General features: G+C 37.7%; 1 protein-coding gene across 3 annotated transcripts in view; it reads right to left on the bottom strand.

Moving 5' to 3' along the window:
- LOC117238576 (eukaryotic translation initiation factor 5B) overlaps positions 1 to 13,269 on the bottom strand; it is a 32,503-nt gene that overhangs the window by 18,863 nt on the left and 371 nt on the right. Inside the window, exons 2-14 of one of the 3 annotated variants that reach the window (XM_033503588.1) lie at positions 12,266 to 12,594; positions 11,937 to 12,144; positions 11,488 to 11,823; positions 11,206 to 11,406; positions 10,666 to 11,132; positions 10,361 to 10,578; positions 10,068 to 10,270; positions 9,714 to 9,979; positions 9,505 to 9,586; positions 9,225 to 9,406; positions 2,553 to 2,629; positions 2,257 to 2,464; positions 2,003 to 2,098 (exon numbers count right to left, since the gene is read on the bottom strand). In XM_033503588.1, the coding sequence (XP_033359479.1) occupies positions 2,003 to 2,098; positions 2,257 to 2,464; positions 2,553 to 2,629; positions 9,225 to 9,406; positions 9,505 to 9,586; positions 9,714 to 9,979; positions 10,068 to 10,270; positions 10,361 to 10,578; positions 10,666 to 11,132; positions 11,206 to 11,406; positions 11,488 to 11,823; positions 11,937 to 12,144; positions 12,266 to 12,594 (2,873 nt within the window). Of the gene's footprint in view, positions 1 to 2,002; positions 2,099 to 2,256; positions 2,465 to 2,552; positions 2,630 to 9,224; positions 9,407 to 9,504; positions 9,587 to 9,713; positions 9,980 to 10,067; positions 10,271 to 10,360; positions 10,579 to 10,665; positions 11,133 to 11,205; positions 11,407 to 11,487; positions 11,846 to 11,936; positions 12,145 to 12,265; positions 12,595 to 13,269 lie in introns of those variants that run through there. The other 2 variants (XM_033503589.1, XM_033503590.1) reach the window with 2 other exon arrangements.

Genomic DNA, 13,269 nt, shown 5'->3' with positions numbered 1-13,269 from the left:
AAGCACAGAGATTTCTCTATTTGATCTGAATTTTTTCCACAGTTTCCTCAAATATTAGCTTTTTATGGTTATATTCAGCTCGTATTAATTTTCATTGACTGCACGCTAATAATACACCGTGAAAGTAAATGTCCAAAGAGTTCAAATGAAACTCGTCTTAAGTACTTCCGATTTTGCTTTCTTTTTGCTATTTTAGAATACTTCTCACTAAATATCTTAAAAAAGCGAGAGTGTCTGACTGCACTCACAAATAAACCTACAATATAGTTATTCGAATTATTTTCTTGTTCCTAACATCTTCTCCTGCTGAATCTAGAGCATGTACATGATATTTTCTCATTCTTTCGTTATAACATTAAAGAGCAATAGTGTCTCATAATACTACAACAAATATGACTAATCTGTGCAAGGTTCAAGATTAAATCTCCAGATGTTGAAGCTTAGATAACTTAAATAATCCTACTTTATTACATCAAACGAAGAAAAACACAAATATTTACGCGGTCTAAGCGATAAGAGCAACGAGAAGACAAGGACTGGTATCACAATAGATTGGCGTTCGAGTTTGACGAAATAATTGAATGTTGTCAAGCCAATAATTGAATGTTCGTTAAACGAACACCGGGGATACTTATGTCTAGATAAATCAAGCCGTTCCCACGCAGGAAAATTCGAAACGATCTTACGCAAAGAACGCGACTATTCGAAGGCGAACCGTTTGCCTAGTAAATCATTTCGGTCGGCGCGCACGACCACCGCGTGGGTGTATTTCAAGAGAATATAGTTGGAATTTTTGTTTACGGGAATTTGCAGGCTGCTAATGGCATTGCGACGCCTACGAATTCGAGGCTAGGCAACCTGTAGTGTTCGCGTGCTACCGCGTATGGCGAGACTGCAAAGAACAGCTACCCACCAATTTACTCCTACAAGAAACAGAGAAGGAACTCGCTCGTCCGTGGAACCGGCTCGATAATCTTCTCGAATTTTCCCAACTGTTTACAATGTTCATAATTTTCTCTTTTGCTTCAGATTTTTATAGTATCATAAGCGTAAATTATTCGCCATTACTTATTTTTCAAAATTCGTAAAAACGATATGCTAGTTACTTTGACACGTAGACAGAAATATTCAGAAGCTTGCAAAAAGTGGTACTGTAGATTATGCATACGCTGGTAGTTATTAAGTTATGATTACTTACGACGCGTACTTTCTAAATTACCACAAAGATGATTTCATGGACTCCACTACACCAGTTATAGATCGATTTAATATGTTTCGAAGAATCAACTTCCAAGGTGTGTCACGAAAGTACATCGATAAGGTCCAATGCTTTGAACAATTTTCACGCTTAAATGAGACACGCAAAACACTAATCTAGAAATTTTTCGCGTTTGATCTCGCGCTGATAAGGCGAGGTACATAGAAAAATAACATTAGCGCATATGACTCTTTGTTCAGACAGTTTTCATTTCTCTGTATTCGTAGAGCGCAAAAAGTGACGGAAAACACGCAAGATATTAGTCTAAACAACGATCGAAAGAGGAGCGAAATTTTATGCAGGAAAAATCACGATCTGGAATTTGGAGGAAACCAGCAAGATTCGAGCGGTTTATGCATTCAATCGTTTGATCGAGGCGATCGATCGACCAACTGGACCGGCGTATTTCCCTCGAACGAGTTCACCTACGCGTTACTAAAGAGCCCGCTCGCTCGGAACTCAAGCCACAGTGCCCCTTAAGGATTCGACTCAAATTCTCTGATAATCGTATTCAGAAGCAACGAAGGGAAAGAGACACGCGACTACCGTGACGAGAGTTTCAATTAATTCTTGACCGGAGACTTTTTCGCAGTGCAATTATGTTCGCGCGACAGAACTTCTCTTCGATTTGTATGCTTCATATGCTGCGCAGCGCAGAACCATTTCTGATAACGTACAGCACGTTTGGAGTCTAAGAAAGCGTAACGAGGCAAGTAAGTAAGAAAACAGAAACGAGATACTCACGTCTTTGCTGGGCACGCAAAGCGGTGTTCCTTCTTTTACGATCCCGGCTTCCACCATCACGCCCATTACGATAGGATCTCGAGAGTTGAAGATGTACTGAAACGGAGACGAATGTCCTTTTAGAAAGAAAAATCGTCGATAAATGCCATCCTGACCGAAAAGAGTCGCCTCAATGACGATAGCTTTGCTCCAATTTAGATATTCGGTATAAAGATAGGCAAATGTGAGAGGAATGGGACTTATATGGTATATACCTGTGGCAAGATACGAAGTTTACAAGGAAATACAGCAATATGCTTGTTTTCGTCTCGTTTACGTTGCTTCAGTTCTTCTCTATACGAGGTGAACTTGTCGAAGAGATGGTAAATAATGTCTGCCTGGAAGATTTTAACTCCTAACGAGTCGGCCAACTCTTGAGCGTCTCTCTCGATCTTCACGTCAAACGCCAAGATCGTGGCGTACCTGTGAACAAATTAACGTCGATTAGATAGAATCTTTCCGTTATAACAAATGCAGAGATGTAATTCTTTGAAATAAACAAGCTACTCACTGACTATCGTGTTCCAACATGATAGAGGCTTTCATAACATCCTTCTTGACTACAGGGCCGATGCGAATTCCAGCATACTGCAGTAAAAGAAAAAGATTCTCTCAGTTAAATTTACAAATCGAAATTTGACAGAAGTTGAACGAGCAAGTAACGTCAAGGTCTCCTCACGTCGAATGCTGCGCGTTGAAACGGAGAACTCTAGATTCGGTCGCATCAGAGTTCCGTACTTGGAAGGAAAACAAAATATTAAGGTAAAGCATAAACCACTGTCACCGTAACATAAATACAGTGGAATGTTATGCGAGTAAGCGTGTGTCTGTTTGGCCTCAAAAATAACTAGTGACGCATGCTGTCCGGATTCAGCTTCACCGATGCGACGAGACACGACGATGTAGATATAAACGCACCGATGCACTTACAAACAAGTTATCCCGCGGATTCAAACTCTAATTGTCATTCGATCGAATGAATTCCTCAAATACCAGTTGATATGAAACATAAATTGGGAGACATCAAAAATATCGTTTAAAAATTGATAACTCGTGTTCTCTTATTCTAGAAGCATGCCTTTTTATTCTAAAACAGTATAAAGCTTGATTTGTAGTTAAAAGGTTTCAATAGGCATGAGAATTTGATCATTTATACTCTCCTACCCTAAAGCGGCACAATTTTCATGAGATATGAATATTTGAGAATTCGCATTCTTTTACTCTGAAACAATACAAATTTTGATTTACAAATGAAAGATTGCAGTAGATATTTTTGTACTTTGTGTTTTTTTATTCTAGAGTAGTACGAACTTTGATTCATAGATGAAAGGTTCCAATAGATATGAAAATGTTGTATGTATATGGTATTTGAAACAACAGAAGTGTCGATGAACGTGATGGACGTGATACTTAAGGATTCCTTCCCATTAAGATAGCAGAACTTTCCAACGATAATGTCCGACTAATTGCTAGTGGATAAAGTGGCCGACGGAACAGTAGTTACATTTACGAGTTAATTTTCGAGTTTAGACGAGCAACAGACCGATAATCATTCATCGCAAAGCAGACAGAAATGACGGGGGAAACGAGGCGGAGGAAACAGGATGAGTAGAAGATGATACGTTGCCGAGAATTTTTGAAGATAAGACGACTTTTTAAGACTTCCGGTGCGTTGCTGCATTCTGATATTAGGACGAGATATGGCTGGCTTTTTTCGTGGACCACCATAGCAAGTTTCAACGAAGCTTCTCTTCGACGAAAATATCTAATACGTATTTCGGTGACCATACGTCATTGCTTTTATCTTATTATATGTAAACAGGATCATAATCAACATAAGAATATTATATAGTTCTATTTAAAGTCATGAAAGTATTTTAACACTTGTATAGGAAATTTGTATATAAGCGTACTGTATTGGGTACGTTATATAAAACATATTTAAATTTTCGTATAAACTATCTCTGCAAGTGTTTGAATACTTTCATGAGCTATTGCATAAAAATGAAGCTCAAAATATTGGCCAGTGGCACAGTGCGCGTAGTTTCTGCAAATTTTGAACAAGAGTGAATAACAAAAATTAGATTTTTATATGTAAGGAACATAAAAGTTGTGTTTTCTGTGTTTAAAACGTTAAATAATAACGAAGATGACGGTAGTAGGAAAAATAAAAGAAAATAGTATCTTTAATGGAAAATCAAAGACAAGGAATCGTTATGAATGATCCTTTAAACTTGGCAGCAGCGGTGCAAACTTGGTGAAATCCATGACCTTTACGTAATGAATCGACCGACGGCGATGAACGGGAGGAAGAAGGAAAGAAAAACGCGGGCCAATTAGAAGGCACTACCGCACGATAAATAAGCCTACTCACCGAAACACCAAGAGCTAGTCATGTTTCATTGATGAACGGTGAATTGTGATACCATCCGGTGGAATAAGGTAAAAGGACCGAGCCGCGAGTAGCAACCGAATGAATGGAAAAGAGAGAGAAACAAAAAGAGATGTAGCGTGGGAGGTGGTAAGGGAGAATCAGAGAGCATCGCTAGTCAGGAATGCAATTAATGACGCGTCGAATATCCGTGTTTATTTCGTGCGTGTCAAAAAAAGAATGGAAAGGAGAAAAAGAAAGCAGGTAGGCTAAAAATAGTGCGTGAAAGATGGAAGAATTACACACATTGAAATTCGAATAAGTTCAAAGGAATATGTTGCGTTCTCCACAAGCTATGTAACAATAATAATCGTCGTGTTTCAAATAGTTCCTTGAAACGTGGGGTATTTTTGAGATTGCTTGTTTTAAATACGGAAATATATGTGGAAAAAATATTAAACAGAAAAGATGAATGAAAAACGAATATTTCCCGTCCACAAGATTCTTACGAGTCTAACGTAAAACTGGAATCCCCGTTCAAAGCAAACACGTTGGAATTTCACGAGCAACGAGCTTTAATCGAATCGACGTTGTCCCGAAGGAAATATTGAACAGACATAGAGGGAAAGAAACGAGGAAACCTCAAACTCGTTGGAATTCGCAAATAGCCCCAAATTTGGCAATAGACTCGTTCGAGTGGAACAGATGCTATCGTGGAAAGAAGTTGAAGGAGAAAAGGTGAAAGAGGGAAATAGAAAAGAACAAAAAGGGGGAAAAGGCGGTGAATAAAAGGGAGAAGAAGGTAGGGAAAAGGGGAAAGAGAAAGTGGAGGGAAAGAGACAGAGTTAACAGAGAAAAGACGGACGACAGATGTTGCCAGCGAAAGAAATGCTGGTACAAGCGGGACGAAGTCGAGAGCAAGTCGAGAAGAAGAGAAAGAAACAGAGGGGCTTGAAGGAGAAAGAGGGACGCTTCCGGCATTAAAAACCGGCCGCCAGGGCATGGATCCTCTTCAACCTCTTGTCATAACCGTGGAACGTTTCCCGAACAAGGAAACTCTAATTTATTAAACTTACGCCTCGGTTTAAATTGCGCTCTTTCCTCTGCCTATGTTCGTGGCTTCACCGGTCTACAGTGTGTCTCTCGAGAGAAAAAAAATTGATCGCCGCGTAGATTCGTGCCGTAGAAGACGGCGCGCGAATAATTGCTGTTTCGACACGGTGTTTGCTAGCCGGTACATATAAATAGCATCAAATAATTTTCCACTTTCGTATAATTAAATCGTGTTAAGCGATGCAAACGAAATTTGATAAACATCTACCGCTTGTAACAAAGTGGAAGAAACAGGAGGAACGACTGGCTGCTAATCGACATTGCTTTGTATCACAGACCTGCAATCTCCATTTTTCTTTCGCATCTTTTTCGACTTGTTCCCTAACTGTCGTTGCTGTCATCGATTGCTGGATAGTTCGACGACACTCGTTCGCTTCGTCGCTTCTTGTTTTACAAACTCTATACCGAAAAAGGAAACGAATTAGTCGACTGTAAAATTCTACGAATACGAAACGCTAGGAGAGCCGCCCACATTGCAAAGCGACGAGCTATTCATTCGTCGAATTCAAAATGTAACAATTTCTTGCAATTCTCATCCGATTTTATATATTTAGCGATAGGGAAGAAAGAGAAAAGGAACGTAGAGGAAAAGAATGAAGAAGAAAAAGGGGAAAAGCGAACAGCACAGTGCATTGAGACACAGCATAGTACCGGCACGTTGACAGAAAACAACTAAACGCTATCATTAATCAGTTTCCGTTAAGATTCCGAGATTACCGGTCAACGTCGTTTATTTCTCTCCTTTTCAGAGGCCGGTAATCTTTGAGCGGCTTCTCTCGTCGTGAAAACTCGTACATCGTAGGATGCCGGCACACGGCCGACAGAGCGTGCACTCGCGTGTCCGCACTCCGCATATCCGCTCCCATGTCCCGGTATAGCTGCTTATATACCGCGGTTAAAAACAATGCGAGGAAACGAGCCATCTTTTCCTGCTGCAGAAGAGGAGCGAACTGCACCTCCGTCTGTTCGTCCGCTCGTCACGAGTTCCGCCGAGCAACGGAACCAACTATGCCACCCAGACTCCAACAAGCGAAAAATTCACGCGATCTACTATTAGTTACCTGCATTCCCCACACCCATTTTGAACTTTTCGACTTTGAAGAATCATTATGACAATTAGGCACACTCGAGATTCACTGGCCCTAATATTTTGACCTTCTTGCACAATAATTTACAAACTAATAATTTTAATGAATTGACAAATGACAAGTTCTAGATTATAAACTTCTATTATACAAAGTTTCTGCAATTTAAAAATTTTACATCGACTAAGACAATCAATCAACTTGTTTCTTACTAACAAACCTGTTCCTGTTACGCAAGGGAATTTATTAATACTCGTAACTTGTGAGTTGAATCGTAGAATTTTACTACTAGCATTAGTTCAATTACGCAATGGATCTACCTTGCAAAGGTTTCGATCAACTTTTTAGACTCCTTAAAGATGATAAAAAATGTAATAACTCTGAAACTAGGTGCAATGTTTTCCTTTTTAAAAGATTCTTTTCGTTCGAGGACTAAAACGTTAATTTCTACGTGCCTATATTACGAACGAGGTGGATAATTATTAATCGATGCGCGTGCCTTTGACTCGTTCCAAGAAGAATAGCGCGTGTTCCGGTTAAACTATTTATTTCGATCCTGCTCGTCTAAACAGGACGAGGACAGAAAGGTACTCGGCAAGAATCGTCAATTCGCCAACGCCATCATAATCGGCCGGATATGTGCACGTATGCGTTCGAAGTCGAAGCGAAGCGACTTCGTAAATATTAAACATTTCGTTTGGATCCTGTTTGCAATATCGACAAAACTAGATTAACCTCGATATAAGCAAACGTTCGATTCATTCATGACAAACGGTGAATTTCGTTGCTCGACCTCGGATTTACTATACATAAATCACCCGATAAAAGGATCGAAAAGTAATTCAAAACGAATCTCGAATAATAGCTCCATAGACGAAGAAGGTTGCGATTCGATCGCATATTCCATTCATCGGACGTGATCGAAATATCGATCTTTGATATATCTACCCACGTGCCAATGGAAAAAAGAAGAAGAAGAAGAAGAGGCAAATTGATATCGATAGAGCATTCTCTTGATGATACGTGATATTCGTGTCTCATCTTTAGCGCAACATACGCCTTATAAACCGACACACAGGGTTACGATTCGAGTCGTACGTCCGCCCGTTCGTCGATCCGTCCACCCACGGTGCTTTTGCTCCGAGTGTGGGCAGTTTCCTGTACATTGGTCACGTATTCTTTTTTCCAGCCCACACGCGTCCGTGTCTCTGTGTGTTGGCAGAAGAGGAGCCTTCTCAGAGAATCTCTATATACTGCCAGTGAGTATAGCGCGCCAACCCCACGATTTCTCCTTCTCGTTGAGAAAGAGAGTCTCTCGTAGAACGAAAGAGAAGGGCAGGACGGATAAAGATAGAACTAGAGGAAGAAGAAAGAGCGAACAGGAGAAAAAAGGTGAGAAGAAAAGAGAGAGAGAAGGCTGTACACGGCTGGTCTCCATTCGCCGCTCTACTGTCTACTCCCTCCTGCGTGCCATATGTAAAAGCATACCCGCATTGCCCGTAGAGTGACGGACCGTACTTACGACTGGCTGCATGCGTGTGTCGCGTATGCCTGCGATAAAACCTGACGTCACGGGACACGTGATCGTACGATACGGTGGGGATAGCCCATTCATAATCCGAGGAAGGACAGGCTTAAGGCCGTTTCGGACGTTACCTCGAACCAAACCATCGTAGCCATGCATACTTTTTTTTCTTTATCGTGCGAACGTTGATGCACTGCTACTGAGCTACTATACGAACGAACGAACAATGCCAAATCATCAAGGCAATGATAATGCCGTCAACTTGAGCTACGACACACGCCAATCGACAAACAATATATTGGTCTACATCAATAACTTTTCTGGAAACCTTTCCTATCTATTGAGAATCATAGGACGCTTTTTTTAACGAACATCGATCTCGTTAAGTTGTAATAAGCATGCGTACTATATAGTTTTAGAAGAAGGATACAAAATATTAATAAATCAAAATTTTGCTTTTAAGTGGATATTTTTGTTGATGTATTATCGTCAATTTTATGATGATGAGGGCATCATACATGATGGAAAATCGCGGAATATACAAGACACCCTGTGGAAACCTATAAGGCGTGCTCACGGATGCACAACACGGCTGATAGCACGATGGATCACAACTACAAGCACTGTATGCGACCAATGAGTCGTATCCTGCTAAACTGTTAAGAAGGAAGTGGTTCGTTGCTGCTGTTCTCTCTCTTTCTCTCTCCCTTTCTATCTCACTCCTCCCTTCGCACATCTTTTTCCCTCCCATTCATTTTCTTTCAGTCTCTCTACCCGCTTTACCATCGATTTTTCTACTAATCACACAGTTTGCTTTTGTTTTTACACTTTCAATGCTGTTTTCTGATTCTCTCGTTGAACGAAGAAATTAACGGAAATTTATTAAACGAATATAAACAAATGCACCATTATAACTACAAAAACAAACTTCTAACGTGTTAGAAATTTCCAGTTTTTTAAGAAAATACATTCGAACTTTTCTAATTTCGTTATTAATGTTAACGATGCTGAATAGTATATGATAAAATAAGCAAACTTATATTGTATAAGTAATAGATATATTACATGTATCATATAAATAAAACTTACCGGTATCTTGCTACTTTTAAGGAAGTCCAACAACGCTTCGAGGGCTCCTAATGTCGACGCTTGCACGTAAACACCACGTTCCACGAGTCGAATATTGCCAAGAGCACTTGTCAACTCTTTCGCGATTTCTTCTTTCAGGACATCCACTTCATCTGGTTTGTGAGCCACTTGGAGATTCAATCCTATTTACAAAACATAAAATTTTGGTTTATTTCTTCTGTAATATTAACATTACTAATATAGCAATGCTATGATGACGATTTAATAGGTCGCTGCTTACCTGCAATCGCTTTTTCTAAATCCTTTGCAGCAATTTTTACTCCTTGCGCTGCTTTAACCTCACGATGTTCGATATACGCATTCTGCAATTCATTAAATAAAAAAGATATTGTTATCAAATTTTTATACATAGAATTACTTTTGTACTAAAAACACAACAGATGAGTATTATTAATACAGTTAATTGTAAACGAGACTTCGTATACTTACTTTGACTCTTAATTCTTTCAACGGTTGTGGCATAAGAAGTGAACGTATTTGAGTTACTATTGGACCATCGGTACCTGCTACTATCATTGTTTCACCTTCTCTTAATATTCCATTGACTAGAATACAATCTATTGTTGTTCCAAGGCCTGGTAATGCTTTCACTTCTAAAACAGTGGCTTGAAGCTCTTCGCTATACATGAGCCTCTTAGCTAGTGGACCTTGGCAGGCATCTACTATTAACGATAGTAGATTGCCCATACCCTCGCCTGTACAAAAAGTAATAGCTTTATTTTGCATCAAAACATTTAAAAACTGTATATTATTGAAAACAAACAATGTAATGTATCAAATTACCTGTAATAGCACTAGTAGGTACAAGGGAAACATAACTTCTAGGATCTGGATTTTCATAAAATAACGCAGCATTCAGGCCTTGTTCCGCAAATTGCACAATAACATCCTTCGAACGTTTTTCAAACTCACGTTGTGTATTAATAGCTTGACTTTTTACAATATCTTGAACATCTTTCCGATTCATAGTTTGCCAATCATATAATCTACAGAAATTATGTTACTATTGCATTGCTAGCATTTAATTAACGTAATATTAACAATTAATAATAAGCAATTAATTTTAAATTCTATACCTGTCAATTTTATTTAAAGCTACAATGAAAGGACATTTCTTCGTTTTAAGCAAATTAATACTTTCGATAGTTTGTGGTTCTAAACCATGCATAATATCTACGACTAATATCGCTATATCACATAGAGAAGATCCTCGGTTTCTTAAATTACTAAAAGATTCGTGTCCAGGAGTGTCTATTATCAAAAGTCCAGGTATTTTAAATTTGTTTTCATCAAACTGGAAACAATTATTATCTTTTATCAATCTGTTCAAGTAATACACAATAAGTAGTAGTGCACAAAACAGTTATAAAAGATAACTTACTCCTTTCACGTGTTTCGTTGATTCTCGAATAGCATCGATAGGTACATTTGTGGCACCAATTTGTTGAGTTATACCGCCCGCTTCACCGTCTTGTACATTTGTTCTCCTCAACTTATCGAGAATTTTTGTTTTGCCAGTATCAACATGACCTAGAACGCACACTACGGCAGCTCTGAGATTATCTACCGATTTTTTCTTTTCCGCTTCTATCCTTCGGAGTTGTATTCGTTCTCTAACTCGTTCCTTTTTCCTCGCTGCATCTGATACTTTATCTTCTACGCCACTATCATCTTCACTTTCTTCTGTCTCTGATTCACTACCACTCTCGCTCTCTGATTCACTTTCTGAAGATTCCTTTCCAGCTTCTACAATTTGTGACCGCTTTTCTTTCTCGAGTAAAAGTATCGTTGCCTTAAGCTTTTCGGGAGTTTTTGGCACATCGTCTACTAATTTATCTATGAAATTATCTTTTATTAAAAATAGTTTCATTAAATATATTTGGGAACGTATATACAGTACTAATAAACACATTTCTAATACCTTCATCCTGTTCATCTTCAGTAGTTTCAGCATCCCATGAATCTTTGACATCATCTTCCTTTTCTTCAAACTCCTTTGGTTGCTGATCCACGATTTCTAATTCAACTCTATTTGCTTCTGCCACATTTTCTTCTACTTTTTCATCATCTTTTTCATCGACACTTACTTGCTGTTTTACCTTGTTCGGCCTTACACGAGTTCCTGAGAAACGATGTTTTTATACATCTTAATTCATTCTTACATTCTCATATATTATGCTTTATAATAAAGTATTATAAACACCTGGTCTAGGAGGTTTCTTCTCCCCTACACCTGGTAAATCTAAACCTTGAGCTTTAAGTGCATTGAGCATAGCTTGTGCTCTGGCCCTATCTTGTTTTTGTTTCGTGGTCAAAAGTTTCCCTTCTGCCTTCAATCTTTCTTTTCTCTGCTTTTCCTTAAGTTTTTTCCTTTCCTTCCGTTCCTGTTCAAGTCTGAGTTGTTCTAATCGAGCTTGTTCCCGCAATTCTTCTTGCCGTAACTTTTCTTCTTGTTCTCGTTTTAACCTCTCTTCTTCCTCTTTCAATTTCTTTAAGGCTTCCTGCATTGCAGCAATAGTCTTCTTCCCAGGACCTTTGCCTATTGCACATATCTAATTATACTAAATGTAGACACAAATTAATGTTATATCCTAGCAAATGTAACTTGCATTAATTTGCTACTTAAAAAAGAGCAATAAAACTTTTTGTTACCTTTTTCCTTGGTTTCCTCTTTTCCACCTTTCTTTTTTTTCTTCTTTCCCTCGTCACCTTCACCTGGTGCAGAAATATCTGCTTCATTAGCCTCCTTCAATTCTGCTGTTTTTGTTTCTGGAACCTTTACTTCTAGCTCTTTTTTGCCTTGTTTTTCTGTCGTAGATGCAGCCTTTTCTTCTTCATTTTCTCCCTTCTTAATTATTTCCTATTATCAATTAATTTAAATGTAATAACTCATGATATTTAATACAAATAATATATATATATATATATATATATACACACACACATACAATATTATAAATATAACAACTTGAATTACATACAGCTTTTTTCTGTGCAAGTTTCTTCTGCTTTTCTCTTTCTTTCTTTTCTTTCTTCTTCTGTGCAGCAGTTTTTACGGTACCAACTTCCATTTCATCATCAATATTATTTACTTCAAGGTATTCACTAACCTTTAACTCTTCTTTAATATCAATGGCATCACCTTTTTCCTTCTTCTTATCCTTTTTTCCTTTCTTCTTTTTATCTTCATCTTCAGGTTTCTGTTCAACTGGCTCATCTTTAACTTCTTTCTTTTGTCCAGAATATTCCAATTCCAATTCAGCCAAAACTTTTTCGATATCTTCATCACTATCATTGCGCTTTCTTCTAGCTAATCATAGATGTGGATTATATAAATACATTTTGAGTCAATTATTCATCCAATGTGTCATATGATCTAAGTACTTGTATAAACTGATTAAATTATTATATTTTAAATATACATATTACATGGTGATATATAATGCACAATAAACCAAAATGTTATAAAAGGAATTTTTATTTTGCCATTCAATTTAATTACATAAATATCAAAAAAATAATGAATTAGCAACAGAGTATGGTGTTCAAGATACCTGCAACTTTCACTATCTAGTTTGCAACTAAATAACTTTCACCTTATACAGTTATTGGCAATCAATACATTTTTTTAATGTTTGATTCATATAATATTTTATTCATACAGTGATCTACATTAATCAAGATAAAATATATTTCAGAAATAAAAAATCATGTTATCTAATATCATTTTCAAGTTACGAAATACCAACATATTATGATTATTTTCATAAATTATTAAAAATATAGAACTTCTCGTGAGTGCATAAAGAGACAGACAAGATAAACTTTTATTTACCAAATTACAAACATTATGAAAGAAGTGGAAATATATTATTATCCTATCCGTATGTAACAGAAAAGCGGTTAAATTGAGGTTAAATGAAAGCAGACGACAGTCGTCACATAAGAAAAATATATTATACACTTAATTAAAACATAAGCTTAC

The sequence above is a fragment of the Bombus vosnesenskii genome, unplaced genomic scaffold (genome assembly GCF_011952255.1).
Source record: "Bombus vosnesenskii isolate JDL3184/JDL3185 unplaced genomic scaffold, Bvos_JDL3184-5_v1.1 scf7180000013542, whole genome shotgun sequence".
In the NCBI taxonomy this organism is placed as follows: domain Eukaryota; kingdom Metazoa; phylum Arthropoda; class Insecta; order Hymenoptera; family Apidae; genus Bombus; species Bombus vosnesenskii.
Note: the sequence above shows the minus strand (reverse complement) of the source record. Positions and strands in the feature narration are given on the sequence as shown.